This window comes from Formica exsecta, unplaced genomic scaffold (genome assembly GCF_003651465.1).
Source record: "Formica exsecta isolate Colony F162 unplaced genomic scaffold, ASM365146v1 scaffold393, whole genome shotgun sequence".
Classification (NCBI taxonomy): Eukaryota; Metazoa; Arthropoda; class Insecta; order Hymenoptera; family Formicidae; genus Formica; species Formica exsecta.
Window position 1 is genome coordinate 171779 of NW_021851167.1, and position 26509 is coordinate 198287.

Consider the following 26509-nt stretch of genomic DNA (forward strand, 5'->3'; position numbering starts at 1 on the left):
GCGCAGGGGGGGGGGATGGTTTTTTTGCAGCCATCAATGTAACCGTGGCTACGTCTTAAGCCTGTGAATGACGTGAATAAAGCCCCTACGCCTACGCTGAGCGACGATGCCCCCGGCGAGCGTGCAGTTCCGGACGCGCGCGGTGCCTCTCGTCCGTCCGTCATTAAACTTGCATCTGTATCGGTCACGAGACTCGTCGATTGTGGCCGATGGATGTCCTCTGGCGTCGCGCGGTCGCTGGTGCATCGCTGCATAAGCACGATAATGGCCGATAATCAATTATATTCGCCATCGAACGATTTTCAATTTGTGCGAGGAAAGAAAATCTTGCCCTGATAGATATCGCTCTGAACGAATATAAAGTATAATAATAAGAAGAACCTATAATACAAAGAAAGTGCGCTTAATTAGGGATACTATATTAAATACCAACTTTGAGGAATATACAAGATGCACGAGAGAAAATGTTCGACGTAAGAATTTTGCCATTATCGGCTCGATAACCCACAGTTATAACGAGCCGATCGGGAATTAATTATAACACCTACGTTGTATGCACCCACGGACTTGGCTTTCTATTATACGGAACTCGATTTTACAAGCAAAAGCTAGAGAGGAGTGGAGGGAACACAATGCCGACGGAAACCGTTATTACATGGAGCTATCGCGAACCAATCTTGTGCATAACTCATCGCATTGTGCGCGAGTTGCAGCTGCGGTGCTCGCGTCAATCGAATGTCTACTTCGCGCAACAAGCTTCGTTCGCAAAGTGTTGCGATAAAAGAGCTATTTGACTCGAAAGAGGGAAAAAGGCATCGAAAAAGAAAAGAGAGAGAGAGAACCGAGGCGATATACACCATCGATAATCGGTCCACTAGCGTTGCGTGAGGTCACTGAAGAAGCCCCCCCGTCCTCTTCTGGCCAGGGCATTGTCAAGTCCGATCACGAAGCGACCTCGCATCTTTCCTGGCGATCGCGAGGGATGCTGTTCTCGCGAGCGCGCGCACGCTTTTATCTCCCCGTACAATCTCGACTCTGAGAATGCCCGCTATGCTACATTTTCCTCACGAACGATTTCTCTCGTTGAATTTGATTTCCAGATTTCAGATGGAATGTTAATTGTTGACCGTCCGTGACCTTGTCGGGATATAAATAGATATAACGCTCTTGGACGCTCCGAAACAAAACTTTCTCGCGTGAGCACGATCAATTTCAGATAACGTCGTTAAAGAATGATACGAAAACTTTCGAAACATGATACTTTCGACAAATTAATACTCTCACGTGAACGATAAAATAACACGTTGCATTACGCGTGTTCGTTTAAATGCGGACGCGCGCGTCGAGCGTTAAATCGCGCGGATTAAACCGCGATCGGGCGGAAGAATCGGATTAGTCGCGTCGATCGGAGACAAAGTATATACCGGACGATCTGCCTGGCGGCTTCGCACGAAACAAGATCTCATTTCCAGCTGGCTGCGCCAGAGCAGAAACACGGAGAGCGAGAAAGAGAGAGAGAGAGGGAGAGACGCTCATCGCCCGCAGCGAGCGCGCATTTTTTTTTCTCTCTCTCGCGCGTGAGAGGAGATGCTCCTCTCTCGGAGCATCTCGACGGGGAGCGCGGTAAACTTTCTAGAGATGACCGACGGTTGCCTATGGGGACCTCGATTCCGGTCCCTTCCGCGGATCGTTGATCTTGGCCGAGTTCCGCGGTGACCTCTTAATCACCGCGAACGCGTTAATTTATGGTGGGGTCTCGTTTTACTCGCATGCAATGTCGTCCGCGCTGACAAGAAAAGTCGGAGGAAAGGATTTATTCTCGCGGAGAACTCACTCGTGAAGATCTAAGAGACTTGATGAATTTCGAAGAATCGCGCCGATAATCAATCACGCAGCCCATGAGAAATCATAATCCGATAATTAAATCGTCAATTTTCTGTTATCATGCGTTAATTATCGCACGCATATATAAAGAATGTGTACTTATAGAGACCGCATGTAATTACAATGTTAATTACGCGTACCAAAGTGAATAGGACCGTCGAACTTATCCATCAATGTTCGCAGGCAACGTGTTCCGAGCCGACAATCCCGCGGTGCTGGCTCTATGAGATAACTCCGTCGTTGTTTCGTACACGCATGTAACGGATCACGCGGACTTTGTTACGGTATTTCCGGCGTACCTTTGTACGTCGCAACGAATTCCGTCGCGTGTCGGGAAATACATGATAGAGATCTGCACGCGTGTCACGTCAGACAACAAGCCGCCGACACATTCGCGGAATACGCGATATCTCGATGTTACTATAAATCCGTGAAATCGTAGAAACAGAGATAGGGTCGAGAAACTGTTGGAGAATCAAGAAATGCCACATGTATTTCGCTGAATGTTAAATGACATAGACATGTGTCAGGTTTAATAGTATACGGATGAGAAAATTTAACGGTACAAATTACGTGAAAAATACATTGACTTTTATAACATTGTTGTAAAGCTAGAATATAACGGTATTAAGAGATATTTTTACTGCTACAAAAATTGTAAATTATGTACTTATTCTATTGTTTGTTAACGATTGTGCATTTATTTGTGCAAAAATTTGAATAATTACAATACTCACTCCTTTGTAAAATATGATAGATATCTTATCAAATAAAAATATTGTGTGATTTCTCTTATATGTTAGCATGTTTCACGATTACAAAAAATTATATTGTAATTTTTACAATAACAATTTATTATATTTCCAATAATAATTTACTTCGTGTATGAATGAAAATTATTATAATTGAAAACAGATGTAAAATTAAATAGCAGCATTGAAACATCGAGTCAACGTACATATAAAACTTTAATAAATTAGAGTATGGTTTTTTAATAAATTAAAACACAAATACCGGAAAGGGATTTTAAGGAACTTTTTAATCTTGTGTTATACGAGCGTTCTCTAAAGCGAAGCTGTACGTGTCTCAGTTAGAGATCTCCCGTCATTACGCACGCAATTTCCCACGTGGTCGTGACGGCGGAGGCAGGGAATCTCAGGACATTCGCTGACTCGCGTGACGTGGCTGTCCATCAAACGTTAAACGAAGTTCGTTCACTTCCGCGCGCGGAGACGATTTTTCTTCAATGACACAACACAAATCCGTCCGCGGTTTTCTCCGCGAGACAGAAGAGAAAAAATTCGCGACCGCGTTATAGACAACAAACTAAAGTCCGTCGTTACCTTTCAAATAAATTTCTGATAAATTTAATTTCTTATGAATTTGTCATCGATATACATTGTTATATTCTTTACGCTGTTATTATGACGCCGTTTTAATTAATTTAATTACCGGGATATATGAATCATTATTAATGATGCTATATCTGTGTTTTCAGAAGGCGTTCAAACGGATTCCAATCCAAGCGGAATCATCCATTACTCAAATGTGCAGCGTACTGTTACGGGGAAGGTAATTAGCGCAATCATTACTTCATATACAAGCAAAAAATTACTTAATAACTTTGTACGTTCTTAATAATTCAGAACTTAGAGGGGAGAACCTTAGATGAAATTATCAGTAAATGATGATGACGTTTTTGTTTCACAATTATTACGTTATAATTAAGAAGCCTTTTATTATTCCCTTTAATGACTTTCGTTATTATTATCTAATTTATGAAAACCGGGCAATTTTTTTCTCTTAATTCCCGTCTTCGTAAAGCGGAAACGAGATACGTTTCGCTCATACATATGTACGCGCGTGTGTAGGCGCTAATTTTTACGACGCTTCGATCTGATAAATTAGCATGCAGCGTGCGTTTCGCGCCAGAGAAAAAAAAAAGAAAACACATCGATCGATGCACAACTGCTAGTGGCGAAAATATACGCGGAAGATATACGCGAGACCAGAGTGAGTGAGAGAGATAGAGAATGGATCGCTTATTACCGCGCTGCTGGGTATCAGCAATTCGCGACGCGGGCAGCTGCCTCCTGTATCTGCTTTGCCTACACTTGCGCTAAAGCACCTTTACCTTCGTTCGCCTTATGCCGCGGAATGACTTGCTAATAACACGAATCGTTATCTAACGAGAGGGAATCGGAAACGTCCCGCGCGAAACAATATATTCTTCCTTTCGCGGGGAACGCGAAGCCCCGATAATGACGGGTCGGCGCCGAAAATGAATGGTTAAAGTCGTCGGTAAATTATATCTCCGCAACGTTCCCCGCATTTCGATTTCTGTTCCTTGGATGTTCCTTTACATCATGCGTTTTTGAAAGATCACTTTGACATTTCGATATACCGCATCATCTATATAATTTTATTTATGAATAATTATATTTAAATATTGAGATATTAATTTTATGATAATTATACTCAAATATTAATATTAATATATTAATTATATTAAAATATTAATAATAATACGAAATAATATTTAAATATTAATTCAATCGCGAATATAGAGAAAACTAAAATGATTTATTTTTTAAATTAGATAATATAAGAATTGATGCGCTAAAATATTAACGATTCTTCTAGTACGAGGAGCAGGAGACGCTCGACATTGAGGCCCTCAACAATACGAGAAGGGCCGACCGGCAGGTCTTATTCTTCAATCGCGTGCCGAAAGTCGGCTCGCAGACCTTCATGGAGCTGCTGAGGAGGCTGTCGATAAGGAATGCTTTTTCATTCAATAGGGACCGCGTGCAGCGAGTCGAGACCATACGTCTTGCGCCGATCGAACAGGTAACGAACGACCCCCGGCCAGAAGGGGCCTCAATCAATTATCATCAATCGCGCAGCGACGTTCGCGTAGTAATTACCTATCTTAATTTATAATCCCGTCGAGCCCTACATGGTGATAAAAAAGTACGACGATACCCGGACCGATCAAGTGATTCACGCGCTAACGGTTCCGTCTCTTCTTCGTACTTCCTCGTGCTCGCCGCGGGTCTTTCGTTCATGATAAAATTACGAGGAGGGAGGAGAATTGAACGTGTCGTTTATTTTTCATATAGAAACTTGCCAAGAAACCTGTCAAAGAGTGATAAAGATAAGAGAGACGTAGCGATCTGCGGACAGATGTGTATCTTGTCATTACGATAGAAAATAGAATCCGCATGTACGATTTAGAGTGAAAGTTCAAGTTGACGTTTGCCTAGATCTTTGTGCAAAAAGATTTCTCTTTATTTACGAGAACTGTTAGCTTGTAATAAGGAAAATAACAATGAAAGATTTATTACTTTTTGCAATATAATTTGTACGTAATTTGTACGTGAATTAACTTGTCTTGTATACATTTTCAGCTTCATCTCGCCAGGATGGTCAGCAGCTATTCAGAGCCCTCTGTCTACGTAAAGCACGTCTGCTTTACTAACTTCACAGAGTGAGTGCCACGAGATTAGCCTAGGCAATTTGAATGATTGCTACCACTCACCATTTTCTACTCACTACTTTCCTTGTGTCTCTCCTCGTCGTCAGATTCCATCTGCCGGAGCCGATTTACATCAACGTGGTCCGCGATCCTGTGGAGAGAGTCATATCCTGGTATTATTATGTAAGAGCGCCGTGGTATTACGTGGAGAGGAAGCAGATCTTCCCAGATCTGCCGCTACCCGATCCCAATTGGCTCAAGAAGGACTTCGAGTCGTGCGTTCTTAAGGGAGATCGAGAGTGCAGATATCTAGAGGGCGAGGTCCACGAAGGTATCGGCGATCATCGCAGGCAAACGCTCTTCTTCTGCGGACACAGCGAGAAATGCACGTAAGAATATTGTTCGTAAAATATATATAATAAATATAAAAATTTATCTCTGTGCAAATAATCGAATAATCACACACATCACAATAATGCAAAATAATTTTCAAAGATATTAAATAAATACAATATGTAGTACGCATACTAAATAATAAATAATAATATAATTATACTTTGATAATCTAAAAATATTACTCAATTTTTATAGTTATTAGAATGATATATATAAACACTTGATATTTTAATATACTTGTCTTTTTAAGTCCTTTTAATACTGTGGGTGCTCTGGAACGAGCCAAGCTGGCGGTAGAGAAGCACTATGCGGTGGTTGGTGTCTTAGAGGACATGAACACGACTCTCGCGGTGCTGGAAAACTACATACCACGGTTTTTCCAGGGAGCTACCAATGTTTATTATGGTAAATAATTGATCAATTATTTTAATTAAACGGCAATCGATACAGTTACGTTTGTACAATATTATTTTACGATTACAATAGGATACGCTGCTAAAAAGTTTAAAACATTTTAATAGAATTTTGTATGTAATAGTAATTATTAATACTAATAATATCTTGACATTTTTTAATATTTTTATATATGTTACGGTTGCAAATTGCCAGAATTAAATTATCATTATGTTATTTCAATCGTACATAATTTTTTCAATTTTTTTTACGCAGATCAAGTAAATTCGTTTACAAGGATCAACCGGAACTTCTTCAAACCGCCAGTTAGCGAGGAAGTGAAGAACCTGGTACGCAACAACTTTACTCGCGAGGTCGAATTCTACCAGTTTTGCAAGCAACGACTTTACAGACAATACAGAGCTCTCAAGTTGCCGCCCGACGTTCTGTGATTGGCGAGCAATAATCTTTAAAAAGGATATCTTCCGTCCGCTGGTATACGCGAGTGTACTTATTAAAAGGTTGACGCGCAAAAAGTGTTATGAAAAAGGATATATCTCTCAATATAAGTGCATTAATTAGAATGATTTGCTAAAGTTTACAAAACAAATATGATATATAGTTAGTTTCGAAGAATTATTAATCTACGAGAACTTGATTGGATATCGAATGATAAAGAAACAATATTTTATTTGTAGAGAGAAAGAGACACTATAATAATTTTCGGATTAATATTTCGCGAAAAACACTGTGTTCTTTATTAATTTATTGCGATATTATCGAAATCGCAATTCCAATAATGGCTATTCCGAGCCGAAATGAAGAGCTTATGACGTTATCGAAGATTTAATTACAGTGACTATTTCATAAAGACAAAGAAGGAAATATACATTTGTTCGATTTGCTTGGCAATCACTGTATCAATTTGTCTTTTGAATTTTGATGAGCTTACAGAAGGAGCAAAATCTCATGACATTATCAAATTACGAAGAAAGAGAAAAAAGAGAATTAAATCTCTTTATAATCACTGTAATGATCCAGTACCATTTCACAGGATCTTGAGGATAGAAATCTAGCCCACTACGAATTTTCTAGACTACTATTCCAAAATGAAAAGACAAAAAAGAAGACGATTTATTTTATCGAATATAATAATACAATCTGACGCAATTTAAGAGAATCTTGATAGACTTATGTTAAGCGAAGATAGAACGTAGTCATGTAATCGAAATGAAATTATTGAAAGAAGATGAAAAAGAGTGGTGTTCATTTAGCGTTGAATGTTTGCAAAGTTCCACGGGAGAAGGAGGGAGGACTCTCGTTTTATATAAAGATTACTGTGTGACGTGAATGTGTGTGCAACGTGCAATCCAGAAATAGAAACGCTCTCAACGAGTGCCGTATAGTCTCTGCGATCGGACGTCATGTTGCTATTTTTTTTTAATAGGAATCACGCGCAATTTATACGCATTTATCATTCTAGGCATATATATTTCACAGCGATCGAAATGTAGCGTTTTCGCGATGATTTCTCTTGGGTCGGTGATGAAGGAACGACGCAAAGACTGATAAAACCACGATACCTTTAATCGCGGAGTTACTTACGATAACAGAGAGGAATTATGCAGGTTAAGCAGTTATAGAGTATTTGCGCTTTGTGAAGAGAAAATGTATAACACACGTTTGTACTTTCATCGATTATTTGGAATAAAACGCTGCCATTTAAAAGAAAAAAGACGGATCACCTTTCGAACACTCCTCTCGCGTTGTCTTTGTCGTCCAAGGATTTGTTGTCAACTATATCTTTTATCGTTGAAGCCGATATCGAGTCACACCTGTTCATAGATTAAACATCAACTTTAAAATCTACGATCTCATTGATCAATACTTTGGTAAACGTTAACTTGATATTTTTTCCGTGTCAAAAGAGTTTATATGTATCATTCGAATGCGTACGTGCCAAATCGCACTCCTCCATCCGATGAAATAGTTCACACCACAAGTGCGGGATTATATATATAGCGTTACTTTTATTTCGAGAATCTGTAAAACGAGGCTCGTGAACACGCATCGCCCAAACCGTGACATTTGTGCGCGCGTTTTAGATGTTTACATTTTCTAACTGGTAAGAGCCAAGAAACATTGATCACCATTTAGTATTCTGGCACACTGGATATAAATTTTTCCATTTCAAATTAGACGACTCGTAAGTGAAATTTAATAATGCAACATGAAAATGAATCCATAATTTGTAAAGTCCATTTTGGAGACAGTTTTATATTTAAAAAACAAGAGTTCAAAAATATCTCACTGTTTTACACTCTTCAATTTAATTTTAATATGGGGATAAAAATATAAGATGAAGATAAGAATATATATATAAGACACATTTTTCTGATCACAAAACAAAAAGAAATTATGAATCGTTTCATTTATTATTTTAATAATATATAGAACAAAAGTATGAGTGTATGTGTGTATGTGTGTTACAGAAATATCATATATGTATATGTTTGTATACATATATGTATACATGTTGTACTCCTTCCCTATATTCAGCCTTTTTTCGCGCATATATCTAACTTCTATTTTCAATCAACGTTATTTACGCACGCATTCCCGCCTTATAGCGATACGCGTATAAATTGATTCGATTAGAAAAGAAAAAACGCTTAACTTAATAATTTCGTCTAACGATACAGATGATTGTAACGAATAATGCGAACGTAACGTCGAGAGTTATTCTAATAAAATTTCGCAAGACATTTCATTAATTTTTCAATCGTTCAAAGTTCTCTTACGATATATACAACACACAGTACCATATTTATAAATAAACATATGTCACGCTAATAATATGAACATGTTGGTTTAAAGTCAGTTTTCGAGCTCAACTTTTATCTAGATCTAACTATTCGATGTTTCATAAAGATAAAAGAATTAATTCGGTATTGCGTAACAATATGAAGTATTGCATGATAATTGAAAGCAAACTTGGTCTTGCGTTTTTGCAATTGAACACCATGTATATATGTATATTCAGACTTGGTATTTTTATCTGCGAATTTATCAGCGCCCTTTGACATTAAAATAATTACATCTTTTTATATTCAATTATCATCAAGTAAATTTTACGAAAAACTTTCGTAAATATACGTTCGCAGGTCCAGTATTTTATTCTCGCAAACATATAAAGTCGAATTGATCATTGATATGCATTGTTTCGGACTGTTGCATTAGATTGACTTTGTAATAGAAATAGAATTCGGTAACAGTTTTCAACATTGCAAAAGATTTGACGCAGATTTCGACTTATCCATGTATATCTATGTATTTACATAGAAAAATATACGCTAATCGACGCTGTCTCGGACACAGAAATATTTACAGAGAAACACGATCGAATTTATAGTCATATGATTTATAATGATCTAATGATTAGGCAAACGTTTAGGCACATTTTCCATCGATCCATACCTTCTTATCAACAACACGAATATATTATTTATCTGACGTAAAACTTTCTACAAATTAATTGATATTAATTCTTATTGATTCATAAATATTTCACCGGTATGGATGAGAGAGAGAGAGAGAGAGATAGACGCATGGACGGTACCGACATATACTATATCTCGTTGCAAGATGAAATCGCTATTGATAATGTAAAATGCGATGTTCCGTAAACATGTAGTTCGCGCAAATTGTGTACAGATCATAAATTTATAAAATGTAAATTGTAATAGATATCCCGAAAAGATCATAATTTTTCTAGGCACATATTCTATGACAAATGTGTAGAATCAAGTCTATTTTACAGAGACCAATTAAAATTAATTAAAAAATAATATATTTATTATTGTATGTATTCAATTATATACTCTCGAGATCTATTTGGGGGGGGGGGGGGAGCTCTAACAGTCTTTATTTTACAATATTATACAATTGTAACTGTAACTATCGATGTTTCACCGTTATTTCCTTGTCTTCTAATATTCGCGACATGTGATAGGACTTTTATCTTGAAAACCTACAAACGGTATCCACAAAAGTGATTTTCGTCGTAGATGAGAATGTTTAGAGATCCCTTGATCTCTCTTCTGTGTCCGAGACAGAAACGCCGTTAAAGTTACGAAATCTTAAGGTAAGGTACAAGTATAAACGGGGAGACCAAAAAAATAGTTCGTTTCACAAAAATTCCAGCGAATCTTTCAAGCGTCCTTTCTTATTCCCACTTTTAGGCTCGCGATAAAATGTATTGTACTTATAAATTGCTTTAATCAGACATATCATTATTGTAAAGGTGACTGTGTGCTTTTCATGCACGCACGATTTTCTTCCGCGTATTTATCGCGCAAATTAAACAAAAATCTTTATCGAAATGTCCACACCATAAAATATGATCTGATAAAATATGGTGTTTCAAATATCCAGATAACCAAAGTTGAAAGTATTTTTTTTTTCTTCATTGTCACGACGTTATCATTAATGATTCGTTACAGAACTACTATTGTGATGTATTTCTAACAGAACTACATTAATTAATGCGATTACTTTGTATGTATATTGAACATATCATTATGGAAGTACTTACAAGGAAACACGATTGATGAGTTTATAGTCATATAATTTATAATGATCTAATGATTTATAACGATTAGGAATATTCCGACATAATAAACGACGTAAAATATGACAGCAATATCTCGCAGCGAGAACAATATTGGTCTGCAATTTGGAAAGAGAAGGAAGAAACTATACAAATATATCAAAGATATTCATCCTTTTACCTCCAAATCGCAAAAGAAGATTGCTTACTCGAGAGAGAAAGAGAGAGAGAGATTTCGAGACATAGATAAAGTTCGAATCAAAACATAAACAAAAAAAACAAACGATGACAACTACTCTCATTCACGCATCATCGATTTTTATAGCCCGTTAAGATTAAAAAGTAGAGGAATATATATAAAAGCCCCGTACATAAAATGATCGATGAGATTAGTACACGCACTTATTGCAACATTCTCCATTCTTTTCGATATACCTAGCGGAAACGGACTATACGACAAGATTAACTCGGTGGTCAAAAGATACAATTTCAATCGTCGCTATATTATTAATTAATTCTATAATTACTTAATTATTACTACCGGTTATACTAGTAATCATTGCATCTTGATCAACGACATAAATTCTTGATAACAATCTTTAGGAAAATATTCTCGGTGTGATTTCTCTCGCTAACATTCTCGCATTTACTGGAAGTTACATGTGCGTCGTATATGCACATCGCAAATATAATTAGCGCTTTTCGATAGTTTACTTCCGTGACGACGTACACTGATCATATATAACAGTACTCCTTTCAACATACATATGATATATAACATCTTTACATTGTTATTATATTTATAACGCACATTATACATATAGAGTATGTGATACGGTAAAATTTGAGATATAATATTTCAAATTTCAACTTTTTCTTACAGTTGTAAGGAAATATATATATATATATAAAATTTTACTTTTATTTTTGTATTAATTAAACTTTTTACTTTACGTAAAATTATCGTGACAAATTCGTTGATAATTTATTTCTTTTATTTTTATTGTGTGTAAACAGTTAAAATTAGAAATGTTTTTTTTTTGTGGAAAACAATCAATAATACATATAGATAACATCAAAAGATACAAAAAACAATATTATTTAAAAAACGTGAATAAAACTGCGTAAAATACTATCCATTAGATCTGCGGTAAAGAAAAATTTTCCTAATAATTTCTAGCTGTGCAGTAAATAATAAGTGTCATATATGGCAACCTTGTAACAATCTTATGAAATTCTATTGCTGCACGGAATTCAACGGCCGATGACTAAAAGATTGTTAAATTTGTTTTATTATCAAATATATCTTACTTTACTCTATCAACGCTTATTTTTTACAGAATATTCCGTCAAGAAGCTAATTTACACACACATCCGACGCTGAAAAATTCTACAATATTGTCTAGCGATGAACCTATTCGATTGACCTATTCGATTTGTTTCACATGTGTACATCATTATGCGCGCCTCAATAATGATGGTCTACGTGGCATTCGATATTTAACTTTTATAGTATAAATTAATGTCACGAGAAAAAAATGATTTATGGCAGCGTCATTAATCCCAAGATTAAGTATGCAGGAAAACATGATCGAGAATTGAAGAAAAGATAAGATAAAAATTTATAAAAAGCAACAACAAAGCAGTTGTATAATCTGATATATTACAAAAATATTTTATAATATAAAATTATATAATAACAAAATAATTTTATTGTTTCTAGAGTATCAAATCCTAATTTTATATAGATCGAATAATATATTAACAATAGAATACAATAAATCGATAACAAAAAACCCATATCATCGTACTCTTTAGATATGGCTGAAAGATGCGACTTATTTATTAAAATGTAAAGAAAAAGTACATCTGAGAAGCATATAATGATAATTCGATAGATGCTAAAATATTTATGGATATTCCTGGTTGCAAAAATATGATGTAGGACTGTATAAAAAGTAGAAGTCAATTGTGCACGCAAAAACGACAATATACATAATCCTTGAATATAAAATTAAAAAAGATCTCTATCTCAGAGGATTCGTACTTTAAATAAATTCTCACAAAAAATCTTTCCATCCGCACAATCGACGCATTTTCAATGTACAATATATTGTACATAGATTGCGTAAGGGAAGCATCGTATAACGATATGTACAAAGATTATATCGTAAAACGCAACGAATTCTAATAATGTAATGTGATGCATTAATGTTATGCTGAGTAAAGTAAAATTAGTCAATGAATGACACGCCTGCCACCAATACTGACGCTACCTGTACACGTATGCATATAATATATATACAAAATAACATTCACGCGTTTTTTTTTTTTTCACACGAATGGAACTCTTTGATATACACTAGATCTCCTGCAACACGAAATGAAATATTAGTCTGAAAGAGATTTTCAATGGACAAAAAACAATGTTCAGATAGTATATATCCAGCCCTTATATTTATTTTTCTCCATTATTCTTTCACTTCAAAATTTTTTATTTTCCGATATTGAGTGATTTTGAAACCAATAATAATCTTGCGAGAGAAATTTTCTCTAAAGATAATTCGACTTCATATTTTCGACAAAAAAAATAGACGATTTATAAAAACGTTAAAATCTTTATTATATTGAATTGAAAAATATATATAATTGAGTGATATATCTTTGGAGGCACCAGTTACATTTGAATCTTACATTATTTAAAGTCCCATCTCGATGTCGAGCGCAATATCCCGAAAGAAAAGTATAAATGTATTTGTACGTGTGACACCTTACGGAACATTCTCTACAATAAAATCTAAACTCGCAAAATATCGCTAACAAGGACTAATATTATTATAACAAAGTTCATTTCATTATCGTCTGTCGTCGTTGTACCGGCTAACAAAATCGCGATCGTGAGCGACATTTCCTTCATACGATCGATTAAATGATTCATCAGCTTTAACTCTGACATAAACTCTGTAAAGGTACTCTTTCCATAGGAACGTTTAAACCGTCTACTTGCCCCTTAGCGTTTCTTGTGCCAGCTCTGTTTAGGCCATTTCATAGCTTGGAACGAGTACTCTCATTTTTTTCGCTTCGCGCGAGAAGATATCTAGCTTTCAAGATTTTAATCTCCGTTGGCTTGACAGGTACAGTTTGGGAAATGGGCGGAGTATATTTCGTAATTCCTCGGGAAACGCTTTCGTGGAAAGAGATTTCGGAGAGTAAACTATATAAAATATCAAAAGACATTTTAGTGTGTTATTACAAAAATTTGATGTAAAATTTAAAAAGTTGTTTCGCACTTTAATATCGATAGAAACAAAAAATGCACGATTCTTGTTTCATTTCTAAATCTACAAAAAACTTATTTTCTAAAATAAGTTTTACAAAATTAATCCTCGAGAATATTGCGAATATTTCTTATTAGTATCCAAAGTGTACACTTGAAGGAATTCTTCGCATCCAAATGTGAAATTAATAACACAATCGTCACGCAAGCTCTCCGAAAGCCCTGCGTAAGCATCAGAAAACAATGATAAATCCCGAGAGTTTCGTTTTTCACACTTCGTCGCGAAGCACTTGTCTAGGAACGTGTAAGAAGTACCGCGAGTTCGCGCCGTTAGCCTCTTCATTAACAACTGATTCAGTCTGTTTGTGTTTCCGTGCCGTCGTCATGTCAAGTCGATTCGGTCATTCATCAGTAGAACGTCGGTGACCAGCTGGTGCGTCGATTCTCGTCAGCGGTGATCGGTATGTATCCGGTCGATGACGTGGCCGGCAAGCATTGAAAGCAGTAATTGGCACCGCCGTTGTTGTCCCAGTACTGTGCTCCCTTGCACTGGAAACGTACCGCGAATTCGAGCCTCTGACCGACCAGTAGCGTATGACAATAGAGGATGAAGGTGAACTTGTCGCTGAATCCGTCACACGAGTTGGACACGTACGTCGCCTGCAGGTCGCTGAAGTTTCGCCAAGAGTTGAGGGTGTAACGTATGTGCACGGACTTGTGGAAGTCGAGATTGATAACGCGCACCGAGCCTTGAATCGCCAAGGTCACCGGGTCCTGCACTAGTACGTTTTCGAGACAAACCCGCCGCTCGCGCACTATATCAAGAAAGTTCGCCACGCCGCCCGGTTGCTGGAACAACGGCACCAGCATCCGGTCGTGCTTCCTGGGTATCGCCGACATGGATCTGCGCCTGCCATCGTCCTGAAAACGGTTGCACCAGGGATGATTGCTAGTGGTTGGCGCGACGTTGTCCGCACTGCCGTTGTCCGCACTGCCGTTGTCTTGTTGCGGTCGGAAAATGTCATCGTAGATCAAGTCGCTGTACGCAGAATTCGGTATCTTCGGTATCTCGTCCAGGAACGTCCTCACATCGGCCAGATCGAGACCGAGCTTGTCTGCGAAACGGACAATCTTCTTCCTGTGCGGCGTGCCTGGGGGCGTTTTTCCTGTCTTCAGCGAGGAACACCTACGTACTCTCTGCGGCCTGTCCTCCTCCTCTTCCACTATCTCGCTCTGTGTCTCTTGCTCCAGTGATGACGAGTCTTCTTTCACATTGGAATTATCGCCGAGCTTTTTCAGCAATAAACTCAGCCTCTCCTCTTCGCCATCACGTAGCGCGTCATCGTTTTCGATCTGCAACTTTAGCTCGCTCTTCGAAGTTGTCATCCCATCGCTGCTTGAGCATTCCAATGTAAGCACTTCCGGAATATCAAAGGCGCTGCTATAAGCAGATTGATCGGTATCACTGTCATTGGCGACCGTATCCTCCACTTTTAGCAGCGCTGTATTTATTGATGGTACTATCGTGACATCTGCGGATTCTGTACAATCTGTCCGGTTCTTCGCCTTATCAACTGAGTCTTCAACATCATTAAGAAAATCGTCGAGTTCACTGTCATTTTTGTCATTGTCCATCATTTTCTTCGATACACCATTGACGAAGTTAACTTCGTCAACATCATGTTCGTCGTCCTTGTCCTTTTCGTTGTCCTTGTCTTCTTCCTCTTCCTCTACCTCTTCGTTCCACCTGTCTGTTTTGAGTTTGTTGAATATTGCCGTGTTAATACCGTTGCTAGGTAGCTCAGAGTCTGAATGCGACTTGGGCAGGCAGATGTAAGGAACAACGGAATTCTGGATGATCCTGGGCGGACTCTCGTCCTGCAATGACATAGTGCTATCGTCGAATGTGCTCCACAGAGACTCATGGCTGGGCGACGTCGTTTCTTGAGAGCTCCTGCCGTTGAGCGAATCCTCCGAACTGCAGACGACCTGTTCTTCCTGCTCAGATGCGGGTTTTCTTCTCGACGAACAGCTCGACTCGGACGTTGTATCTTCGTTGCGTTCCATATTCGTGTTTGTCCGTCTAGCGCGTCCGTTCAATGCAATTTTGGCCCTCGCGCGAACAAAATTAACATTGGTGAGATTCGAATTGTTGACCTCGCTATCCGAAGTGCTGATCGGGTCGAAGAAGGCTTCGCTCTTTAATTTCTCAGCATCCGAAGATTCTGGGTCGAAGAACATTTCTGGAGAATCGCTATCGGGCGGCGTGCCGGCGATCGGTGACGCAAAGATGCATCCGGATTCGGAATCTCCGGAATGAACACCCACGAGGCCGGGCGTCATCCTAGTCCCACTCGGCGAACAGTGGCAGGCGTCGTGATGGTTCGCCTTCAGAATCTCCGGGTTCACCAGCAGATGCGCCAACTCGGCAGCGGTTGCTTCCTCGGCAGGCGAACCCGGCCCGTCCTCCAACTCGTAGAAGAGATCCGACTCCGAACTGTGACGCGGCTGATGCTGAAGAATCGGATGCTGATTAATGGCGGCGAGACTGTTGGCGGTGGAGTGGCGGTTGCTCGACGACGACGGATGTAACCACGAGGTCTCGCGCGGTACGGCGGCATCCCCGGTTCGCTCGGGCGAGCCGTTTTCGCCGCTCAAGGACGTTAGCCGTCGATGAAGACACCGGGCGAAAGCCTCCGCGCTACCCCGACAGCTGGTGGGCAGAAGGGAGCTGACGATACCGCAGGAGGGCCCGCGAGCGTTGCCTGCCGAATCCGTGCTGCCCATCTTGAGGACGTTGGAGCCGGCTGTTGTTTCCGCGGCCTCCGCGTGCCTGCCCTCCGAAGGCGAGGGTGAGGGCGAGGTCGGGTCGCTGCCTCGACCCGCCGGCACGCTCTCCGAACTGCCGTTCTAGAAAAAAGGAAAGCGACGGATTTAAATTCGTCGCGGAAAGAAAAACATACTTGATCACCAGAGACTGACTCTATGGGACGAAGCGAAAATTTGATGTTTTGATTTCTTCATATTTGTCGACGTCATTGAGATATTGTCAGCACGAAGCAAGATAAATAATTCTTTCAAATGTATTTTTACCATAAACAATATCTTGTACATATCGTCTAAGATAGTATAATATAAAAAAACGATAATTAAATTTCTCTTTTTTTCCTTGTACAACAAGGTGACTATCAAGATTATCGATCAATTATAATTGCGCTAAATGTATTTCTCTTCCGGTATATTGTGTTGCCAGCGGTTATTTCTTAGAATATATGAGAGAAAGAGAGAGAGATATTTTAAAGTTAATGATCCTTACTTTATCGATTGCGAGTGGAGCTCGATAGATAATTGAAGTCAGCTCGTTAACGGCAGTCAACAGCTCGTTAACGCTTTGTAAATGGAAATACAAAAAAAAAATCGAAGCACTGAATAGAGTTAGTGACGGAGTCACTAATACGCTCATCATTAATAGTCATAGCATTGGCTTACGGGCACAATATTGCGCGGTATCGAAAGAGCGCCGCAGGAAGTGCAAATGATCGGTCATTACGATCTCCGTGCATCATTTTCTAACGCGCAAAATGTCCAGTACCAATCGCGCCGGTCTTTAATTCTTCTGGAAAAACGCAGAACGCATATACGATTATTCAAATATCACTGTGTCCAAAAATTACTAGGATCGACGATAATTCGAAATTTATGTAACCACCTCGCATTCTTTTCGATACAAGAATAGAATCGAGTGGCGCAGGTCGCGACGATCGACAATTGAATTTTTAGACAACCAAATGTCGACGTATATTACGACGATTTAAAACGAGGCAAAAAGAGAAGGAAAACGTCCTTGCGTTTCGCATTTCTATTCATTGCTATTTTACACACGACCGACGATTATATTTTTCGAAGTTATAATTAGCCATCGACAGCGATTCTCAGAACGTGATGACAATTTATCGTCGTCGAAATCCGTCGTTGTTCGCCAAAGTATATACCAACCTAAGAGAAACACCCGATGGGCGTTCTTTCACTGGGAAAAAAAAAAAAAAAAATTATCGACGTACGTGTCGCACTCAATGAGAATTCAAAGAGAGAATATCACGCGACCGGAGTTACATAACGAAGAAGTGATAATCAATCGAGACGCGCAAAACGATATGTACTACTCTCGATGAATTCGCGAGCGTACATACGTAGGAAAGTGGCGTGCGCGCGCGGCGTGAGAAAATTGGAACGATATAAATACACGCGCAATTGGCCGCGAATCAATTTCCCGCCTCCTCCTCATGCATTAGCGGACCGCGCTAAGGTGACATTTCGCTCACGCATCCTGCACGAAATTCCTGCCGTGGACGGATATTTCGGAGCGTATGATTTATCGATATTTATTTTTATCCCGCAACAGTCTCCCACACATGTACAGGCGGCGCCGAGCGCGAGATGATTTTAAAAACCGCATCGAGAAAAATAACTCGCGCTGTGATTTATATAACAGGCGCTTAGATGAGAGAATGCGATCGACGTTCTTGAAACTTTTTTTCAATCGTAAAGCCATTAGCGTTTAATACTGACACATCTCTTGATCTTTCAATATCGGGTTAGGTTTCAATATCGAATTTATTTACAAAATAATTTTTTCCTAAATAAATTCGATATATCCGTTCTATTTGTCTATCTAAAGTGTAGCTTATTGTTAGCAAAAAGCTTAAATTCGGAAACTGTGAAGAGAAAATTTGACTCCTCAAATACATCAGAGAAACAATTAAAATCGCAGAATTGTGAGACGTATAGATAGATTTATTATTACAAATAACAAAATAATTAATAATTAATTAAGCTACCTTATACGCGATGCATATATGTCGATTATTTTAATACGAGAATCCAGAAATAGTGCCAGTAATGTTGTTTAATGCGAACACTACGAGTTAACGTGGAACCGGTTTACGACCGTATGGCGTGCATCGGGGAAAAAGCAGCGCGCATAAAGGGGTTAACTTTGAAGTGACAGATAAATTTCTTCGTTTTTCTAGTCACTCGCTTTGCCACGAATGCTAACAGACATGCGTATGTTTACGCGTGTTATGTCTATCGGAAGTCTGGGCGGTTCGCGATAAATAATAATTACGTAAGACGAGGCCTAACATAGGCTTTAGTAAAGAGTGTTGACCTCGCAATGACGGCACGATGTCTGCATAAACGGAACTTAAATGTCATTCCGCTTCAGAAACGGGCCCTTTGCGCGAGGCTAAATCTTTCGGGTTTAAAATAATCTCGCGGAAGGAAACAATCCATCATAAACACATATGTCTTCACCGTTTTTTATTTAAAAAACCATCGGATATCTTTTATGCTACACATTCCTCGTCCGACACGCAAATGTTTGCTTATTTATGAACAATCTAGATGCAATTGCATTACAATCGAGCCACAAGTTACAACGTAATAACCCGATATCTGACCGTGAACAATACTTTAATCGCTCCAAGTTGCTCCGAGATTGCGCGTGTACGCATTTATGATTGAGATAAAGAAAGTTTACGAGTCAGATAAGATCGCGCGCCTTCGGCGACGAGGTGTGCAGTCTGGAGCGGAGACCCACGGCGAAGAATTCACCGTGGATGACTTCGGAGATCCGTGTTGCATTGACGAACGCTTCCCGTCTTGGACGCGATAACGGCGAGTGTCAAGCGAGTGGCCGCGGATACGCCACGCCTTACTGCGTCGGGAAACTCTCTCTCTCTCTCTCTCTTTCTTTGTATTTTATTTAGCAGCAATAATCCCTGTTTTTCACCCGCGAGCGATACCGGCGTACACTTTATCGGCTTGGAAATGAGATGGTGTTTCACGAGGTGGTTCCGTTACGTTAGAATCTTCCGCGTGAGATTCGGTCGACGATCGTTAATTTGATAGATCACGGTACATATCGTACGTGATGTTTCATACCCGTAGCGATATTAAATCATGATTATGGAGGGAATGGTCGCGAGATGTAGCGTAAAATAATATCGTATGAAAATTAGACGAAAAGTATAGAATAAATTTTTTCTTCTTACAACGTTTTGCCTTTGAAAAACTAAACTCAAAGATTTGTCTCCTACATAAATTTGAATAATTTTGAACAATCTTACGTCACGGTAATCGCATTCGACTACGATTATAACGCTCTTGCTATTCAAACTGGCACGACTTACGAATTGAGGTCTTCTTGGCATCGGACACGCGTCGAAATATCACGTCTGTACGTTTCCAGTAAGTCTATTTTTGTCCCATTGTAACAGAGAAAGATGGAGAGAGAGAGAGAGAGAGAGAGAAAGAGAAAAAAAAAAAGAAAAGAGAGAGGTTTTATTTTTGTGCGATCGTTCACCGACACAGTTTGAATCGTGACTACTTGACCCATAGTTAGGGCAACGCCGCAATTTATCGCGACAGATTTATCGCACCCCGCGAGAAAATTGCCCAATCATCATCGAGATCCCGCTTCCTAATTGATTAGTAACAAATTACGGCATGACGGCGAGATGATGAATCGCATTACTTACGATCATAATAGCCCCCGATCGACAGAATTAAAATCCTTCAATGTACAAGGTTAGGTCTCCGGACCAATTGCTCCGTTTTGCTGCTGGATACTGTTGGATACTATTGAATATTATGCTGTACAAAACATTTTCATAAAAAAATATGCAAAATCGAGAAAATTACATAATAAATTGAACACGTCCGAAACGCAAGAGATCGACTGACAATCACGTGCTCGAATTCATGGAGACAACAACTTCCAAGTTAATCGATGATGAATTGACGAACTTAGCGCCAGAGCCTGATAAACAGATTCAAGATTGCAATATTTGCATATTCTTATCTTCTCGACGATACGAACATTAGTTATTCGTCGCCCGAATTTTACTCTAATTGATTGAAGTCAAAATCGCATAAAACAATAAAAAGCATCTCGCGAATTTTTCATGTTATTAAAACCGCGTCTCAAATTTGGTTCATTTAACTTTCGAGCTTCTCTGCGGCTTGTTTAACAACAAAAATATTATAAAATGTGCACGCTCTCCAGATTACTGCGGAGAATTCCGAGTCCTCTCGAGAGTTCCGTTAATTTCGTAATATGGATTCACTATCGCGGTCGCTCGCAAAAATTTACTAGAGAATAAATGAAGATCGGCGAGTAAAACGCTAATTAATAATTCATCGATAAACTTGCACGCGAGCGCCGTGACTCGGACTCGAGGCCGACGAGAATCGACTTCTTGCCAAGAGTAAATAAAGTCACAGTTTATATTTAGCCAGAATGGAAATCTGCGAAAGCCACACGCGGGTTTCTCAACAGTATGATTTTATATGCGTTCCAATGAAGATTAATGCGGAAGTTTCACCCAGAAAATTATTTGTAATCTCGATGACATCGCGATTATAATAAGTTCAGTTCGAATAAAATTTTAAAAAATCGATCTTTGCGGATAATGAAATATTCTCTCTGTTATTTAACATACATATACGTAAATACAATATGTAAGTAATAAAAGTTAACTTCTTAATTGATTGTCGTAACAATTAATATATTGGCTTGCTAATCGGTTCAGATTCAAATGAAAAAACTTTTTAATTAAAAATAATTCCTCAAGTATATTTAAATACCTCTTAAATCTCAAATAAAGTATCTTGAAATATTTTATTGAAGATATAATGATATATTGTAAAATGAAAAATTTATTATTTTAGCCGCTGATTTTAAATATAATGACATATAATTATATCTAAAAAAGCAAGGTCAAATATATATATATATATATAGGTATATCAGCATTCTAATAAAATATTAATTAACAGCAGTAAAACAACTAACTCGGCGAATGAACATCTTGAGATTTGATAAGCATGATGATTTACGTTTGTCAGCCGTGCGAACCGGCTCTTTAATGGCAGCTATAAAATGACAGGATAAAAAGAGAACGATATTCAGCGTTTTAATACACACAACTAGATATCCTTTGGCATCATACGCAGATATCGCTCATCAATATACCTCTTGCGTCCCGAAATGCTCTCCTTGCGTAGTCGGTTACCAGAAGAGGGGCCAAAAAGCGTGGTGAAATTACGTGTGGAAAAGATTAAACGTAATCGCACGTGACACGCATCGTATATGTATTCTTATCTTACGCGTATCTGTGACACCTGAGGCGATTATCCGATTCTACTAACGCGTGACATTAAAAAATGACCTTTTCATTAAACGAGCGAACAGGTAACTTGAGAAGGACCCGCATTCTGCCATCGAGACAAAAATCCAGATTTTTTTCGAGGACTTCACGGTACTTTGCTTCTCTCAAACTCGACCTCGTCACCTCGCCCGGCTCTATTCTCTATCGTTTCAGCGAGACTTGCCGGGAACCGCAGAACATACGTCGTTAATCTAACACTATCTGTGTCGCAATTTATTAGAGGAGGAAGATTTATTCATTCCGCGAATAAAATCTCTCATCCTCGTACTCTCGCGGGTCAGCACGCGATTGCATCTGCGCGATATTACACGCGACGTCGTTAAATGCAGGAGGAAATTAATTTTTATTATAAAAACTTGTAAATCAGCGTTGAAGCGCGTAAGCGCCTCCGATAGGGGGACATGACCTGTGTAGAAATCAATATCTCATTGTTATTTAAATGATTCTCCGCGCGAGCTTTTTTTTCCTGCGAGCTCATTTCTCTAATTTCGCGACGATTCGAGAAATATCGAAGAAGAATTTATTTAAATCCGTTTGCACACACAACTTGGTTCATTACACGGATCTTTCGGCAGTCACACAAGCATATATATGCGATAGACGGATGTGTAGAGATAAAGCGAATCATTTTGCGCAAATCACGAAGAATGTGATAGAGATTTATCAAGATCTGTTTGTGTCCCGGGTCAAATAATTAGCTAATTAATTGATAGCGCGATAAATGCCCGGTTTATCAAGAAAGTGTTGATAAAACTGCTGACATGGTTGTTTTTAAAATCCACCCATTATACAATTTTTTCGAAACGGTAGATCGCGTTAATTTCCTCGGCTATTATTCTGCTCTAAACGAGTGTGTCGAGCGACGATAAGAAAGGTCATTATCTCATACTATAAGTATCAATTCAACAATCGTGCATTATCATTCGCTGTTCGATGTTATCAAGTCGATAATAGTAAGTGCGTGTAACGTGATATATCGACCAACATTTATCGCGCGCAGCTCGTTTGCAAACGGCCCTCTCGTATGCAAACCAACTGCATTAGGTACAATGAACCTCTCGCGTGTGTACTACAAGACGGGATATAAGTATCCTGTATATAAAGATTGCATTATTTAATAAAAGAAATCCACACACAAGAGTCAGTTGTTCAAACTACGATTAGATTATGTTATTACAGTAGCAATTATTAACTCTAATTATCTATTCTTAACAAAAATTGAAAAGTATTTAAAACTTTGGGATATTAAATAAAACTCTAAGGAAAGACGTGGATAACAACGAAACGTGATTTAATTTCAAAAATTGATGAGTTTAAAATAATTTTATCTAAAAGTTAAATTATGAAAGTTTTTTAAACACACAGCATTTAAGAATTAATTTAAAAAATATTTAAAATAAAACGTTAAAATATTTATCTCAACCAAATTCTCTCTTGGAATATTTACTATGCACTCGATTTCGTCATAATATGTATTGCAACAAATTGAATTAAATGACAAGCGACCATCGAACAGATAATAATATTGTAAATGATTATACGAGACTTTTTTATCAGATCCGGCTTATTTAAATCGCCAAGCTTGCTGCAAAATGTCAAATGTCTGTTACGAACCATTAAATTTTTCTTCTTCTAATCCTGGACTCATCAATAATAAAATATATACAGGGTGAGTCTTTTTAATCTTAACAGTCAAATATCTCAAAACCTGTGAGTTTTAGAAGGAAACTTTTTAGACAAAAGTTGTTTGGTTCTGAGGAGAAAAAGAGATAGGAATATTAGTTAGACCTTGAGTGGCATTGTTAAGGTCATATCAAGGTGTAAAATATTTAGTTTTCGATAATCTTAGCATAATACTTTTATGTATAGAATAATGAGACAAATGGTATAAAAAAAATAATCGTTTTTGAGAAAAAGTATGTAATTATTTAAAATGTATTTTTTTAACAATTATTTTCTTTTTACGCTAATTGATTTGTCTCATTATTCTGTACATAAAAATATTACGGTAAGATTATCGAAAACTAAATATTTTACGAAATATTTTATTTTTTATATCAAAATATGTCAGATTAAGATATAAAATAACTAAAAAAGTACTTAATAAAAACATACTTTATTATAGAGTTTTGAAAAGGTCTCGACAAGGGCTATAAGAATATGCAATAAAAAATAGAGACTTCAATTTAAAAAATTCGATGTGACCTTGATATGACCTTAACAATGCCACCCAAGGTCTAACTAATATTCCTATCTCTTTTCCCCCTCAGAACCAAACAACTTTTGTCTAAAAAGTTTCCTTCTAAAACTTACAGGTTTTGAGATATTTGCCTGTTAAGATTAAAAAGACTCATCCTGTATAATAATGTCAGTTGATTTCTAATTGATGCCCCTTCGCGATCAGTTACTCGTCTCGAAATGCGCGTTTCGAAAAAAACTCGTTAAAATTATTTGCACAAGGATCAGATGTTAAATATGATTAAGATAAACTCTTCTCCATAGTTTTCTTCCGCATACCTGATCAATTTTGCTCGACTGTGAATAGGACAAGATGAAAGAGTCACACTGCGTTAACGACGCAGACGGAACTTTCTCCACGTCTCTTCTTATCGAACTGCTACAGACTGAGAAGTAGATTGTAATTAGCGCATTAATTATGCGAAACACAGATATCATCTGGTGGCGGATATACGTATAACCGATCAGGGTACGCGTCTTGTAAATCGCGACGCGATAACCCTCGTGTATAATCTCCGTCGTTGACGAAGAGAAAGAGAAAAAAGGGGAAAGAAAAATAAAACTTATTCTGGGATAACGACTCTGCGGATGCACTTTCGCGCCTACATACAATACTGCGCATAAAAACAAAGAGAGAGAGAGAGAGAGAGAGAAAGTAAGGATAAATAAATTTGCATACATTGACATATACATAGTATCTCAAAATTACCAGATGCTTTTTTAATAACAAACGTTTCTAATACTTTCTCTGAGTCGACTGAAAAATCGACTGTAGCCAGAAAATTTGCTGTTAAAAGAACATTCAATAGTTTTGGGACACTTTCTATAAGTACATGCTATAATCAGAATGCGTATTTAACGGATATTCTGTCACATGTCGACGGACAGTTACACTAGATACAAAAATGGCAAAGTGGTATAAGTTAATTTCTGTACCCAAAAAAAATTTTTGAGAAACAACTTTTTGTAATATAAATAAAATATATAATTTATTCATAAAATTAATAAAACAATTATAATAAAAAATACACATATACACATTTATATAAGCTGACAAAAAGAAATAGTAATAGACGTAGAAGCTGATGAAACTCTACTTGAACAATTGCCGTTTTCGCTAAAACTTATTGTGATCTCTTCTTAGTGTGATTCGAACGCTTAGATCATGTCAGCATTTTTGAAATAATGATAAGCGCTTGATAATGCCGGAAGAAAATCTTCCGCTCAAGCTTTGTACAATTATTATTACAATTTACGAGATTTTATCACATTATGATAATAGATTTTTGCAATGGTTTTTTTTTTAGGATAATATTCAGAATGTACATATAAGAGAGAAAAAGATAAAATATATATAGGACGGATCCTGGGGTTCTACGGTCGTGGTATTTAAAGATGTGAAAAATATTGTTCCTTTTATCGGGATATCTTGTGAAAGTGCACACGGTCATAAGCAAACGATAAACATGTGAAAAGATCATACACTCTAGCGAATGCGCGTCAGGGAAAAATATACTTTAAAAATATAACAAAGTGCGATATTAAATTCTTCAAAAACCAGAATCAGTCTGCATAATTTTGATAAAATTCATCGATAATTCAAATAAAATTTTGATGCAACAATTTTTTTGTCTCCTCTTATCGCGATCGTCGTGACATAGATTATAAATTCCTTTGACTTCGAAAATGCGAAAAAGATACAGACAACAACAAGCAAAAGAATTTAACATGATCTTCCTGTATCGTTCTGCCGTTATCAAGCCTGTTTCTTACAGACGATTATCGAGTTCAGTGCAGACGCGTGTGAACATCTTTTTTACATACTAATACATTGTATGTAATATATGTTTTGTATTGTATTTGTATCGTAACATATAAATAGATGCGTAATTAATCGTTGTTAATCCAATTCTTCTCTATGATACATCTGATACTATACGTCTTTCATGCGTAGATAGACACTCGTGTAATTTGTGATGGAGGGAACGATTAGCGCTGGCATA

At 37.7% G+C, this 26509-nt stretch overlaps 2 protein-coding genes across 7 annotated transcripts in view; one reads left to right on the plus strand and one right to left on the minus strand.

The window, feature by feature from the left end:
• The first annotated feature begins 264 nt into the window (after positions 1-264).
• LOC115239730 (heparan sulfate 2-O-sulfotransferase pipe-like) lies at positions 265-13095 on the plus strand. Its single transcript, XM_029814417.1, has 8 exons — positions 265-309; positions 395-473; positions 3383-3456; positions 4528-4734; positions 5295-5374; positions 5470-5751; positions 6009-6163; positions 6428-13095. Exons 1-8 carry the CDS (start codon positions 265-267, stop codon positions 6601-6603), a joined length of 1098 nt encoding a protein of 365 aa, XP_029670277.1. The 3' UTR covers positions 6604-13095.
• The window catches only part of LOC115239707 (glycogen-binding subunit 76A), a 34721-nt gene continuing 18816 nt past the window's right edge, over positions 10605-26509 (minus strand). For 4 of the 6 annotated variants that reach the window (XM_029814382.1, XM_029814380.1, XM_029814383.1 and 1 more), the window contains one exon: positions 10605-16947. In XM_029814382.1, the coding sequence (XP_029670242.1) occupies positions 14446-16947 (2502 nt within the window). In that variant the 3' untranslated portion in view covers positions 10605-14445. Of the gene's footprint in view, positions 16948-17353; positions 18045-24785; positions 25501-26509 lie in introns of those variants that run through there. The other 2 variants (XM_029814378.1, XM_029814379.1) reach the window with 2 other exon arrangements.

What these genes read in the sequence shown, in the direction of transcription:
- LOC115239730 (XM_029814417.1), top strand. Translation starts at nt 265, where the DNA reads ATGGCCGATAATCAATTATATTCGCCATCGAACGATTTTCAATTT. An exon ending in GGACACAGCGAGAAATGCAC is followed by an intron (nt 5,752 to 6,008) that starts GTAAGAATATTG and finishes TGTCTTTTTAAG; the next exon opens with TCCTTTTAATACTGTGGGTG. An exon ending in AGCTACCAATGTTTATTATG is followed by an intron (nt 6,164 to 6,427) that starts GTAAATAATTGA and finishes TTTTTTACGCAG; the next exon opens with ATCAAGTAAATTCGTTTACA.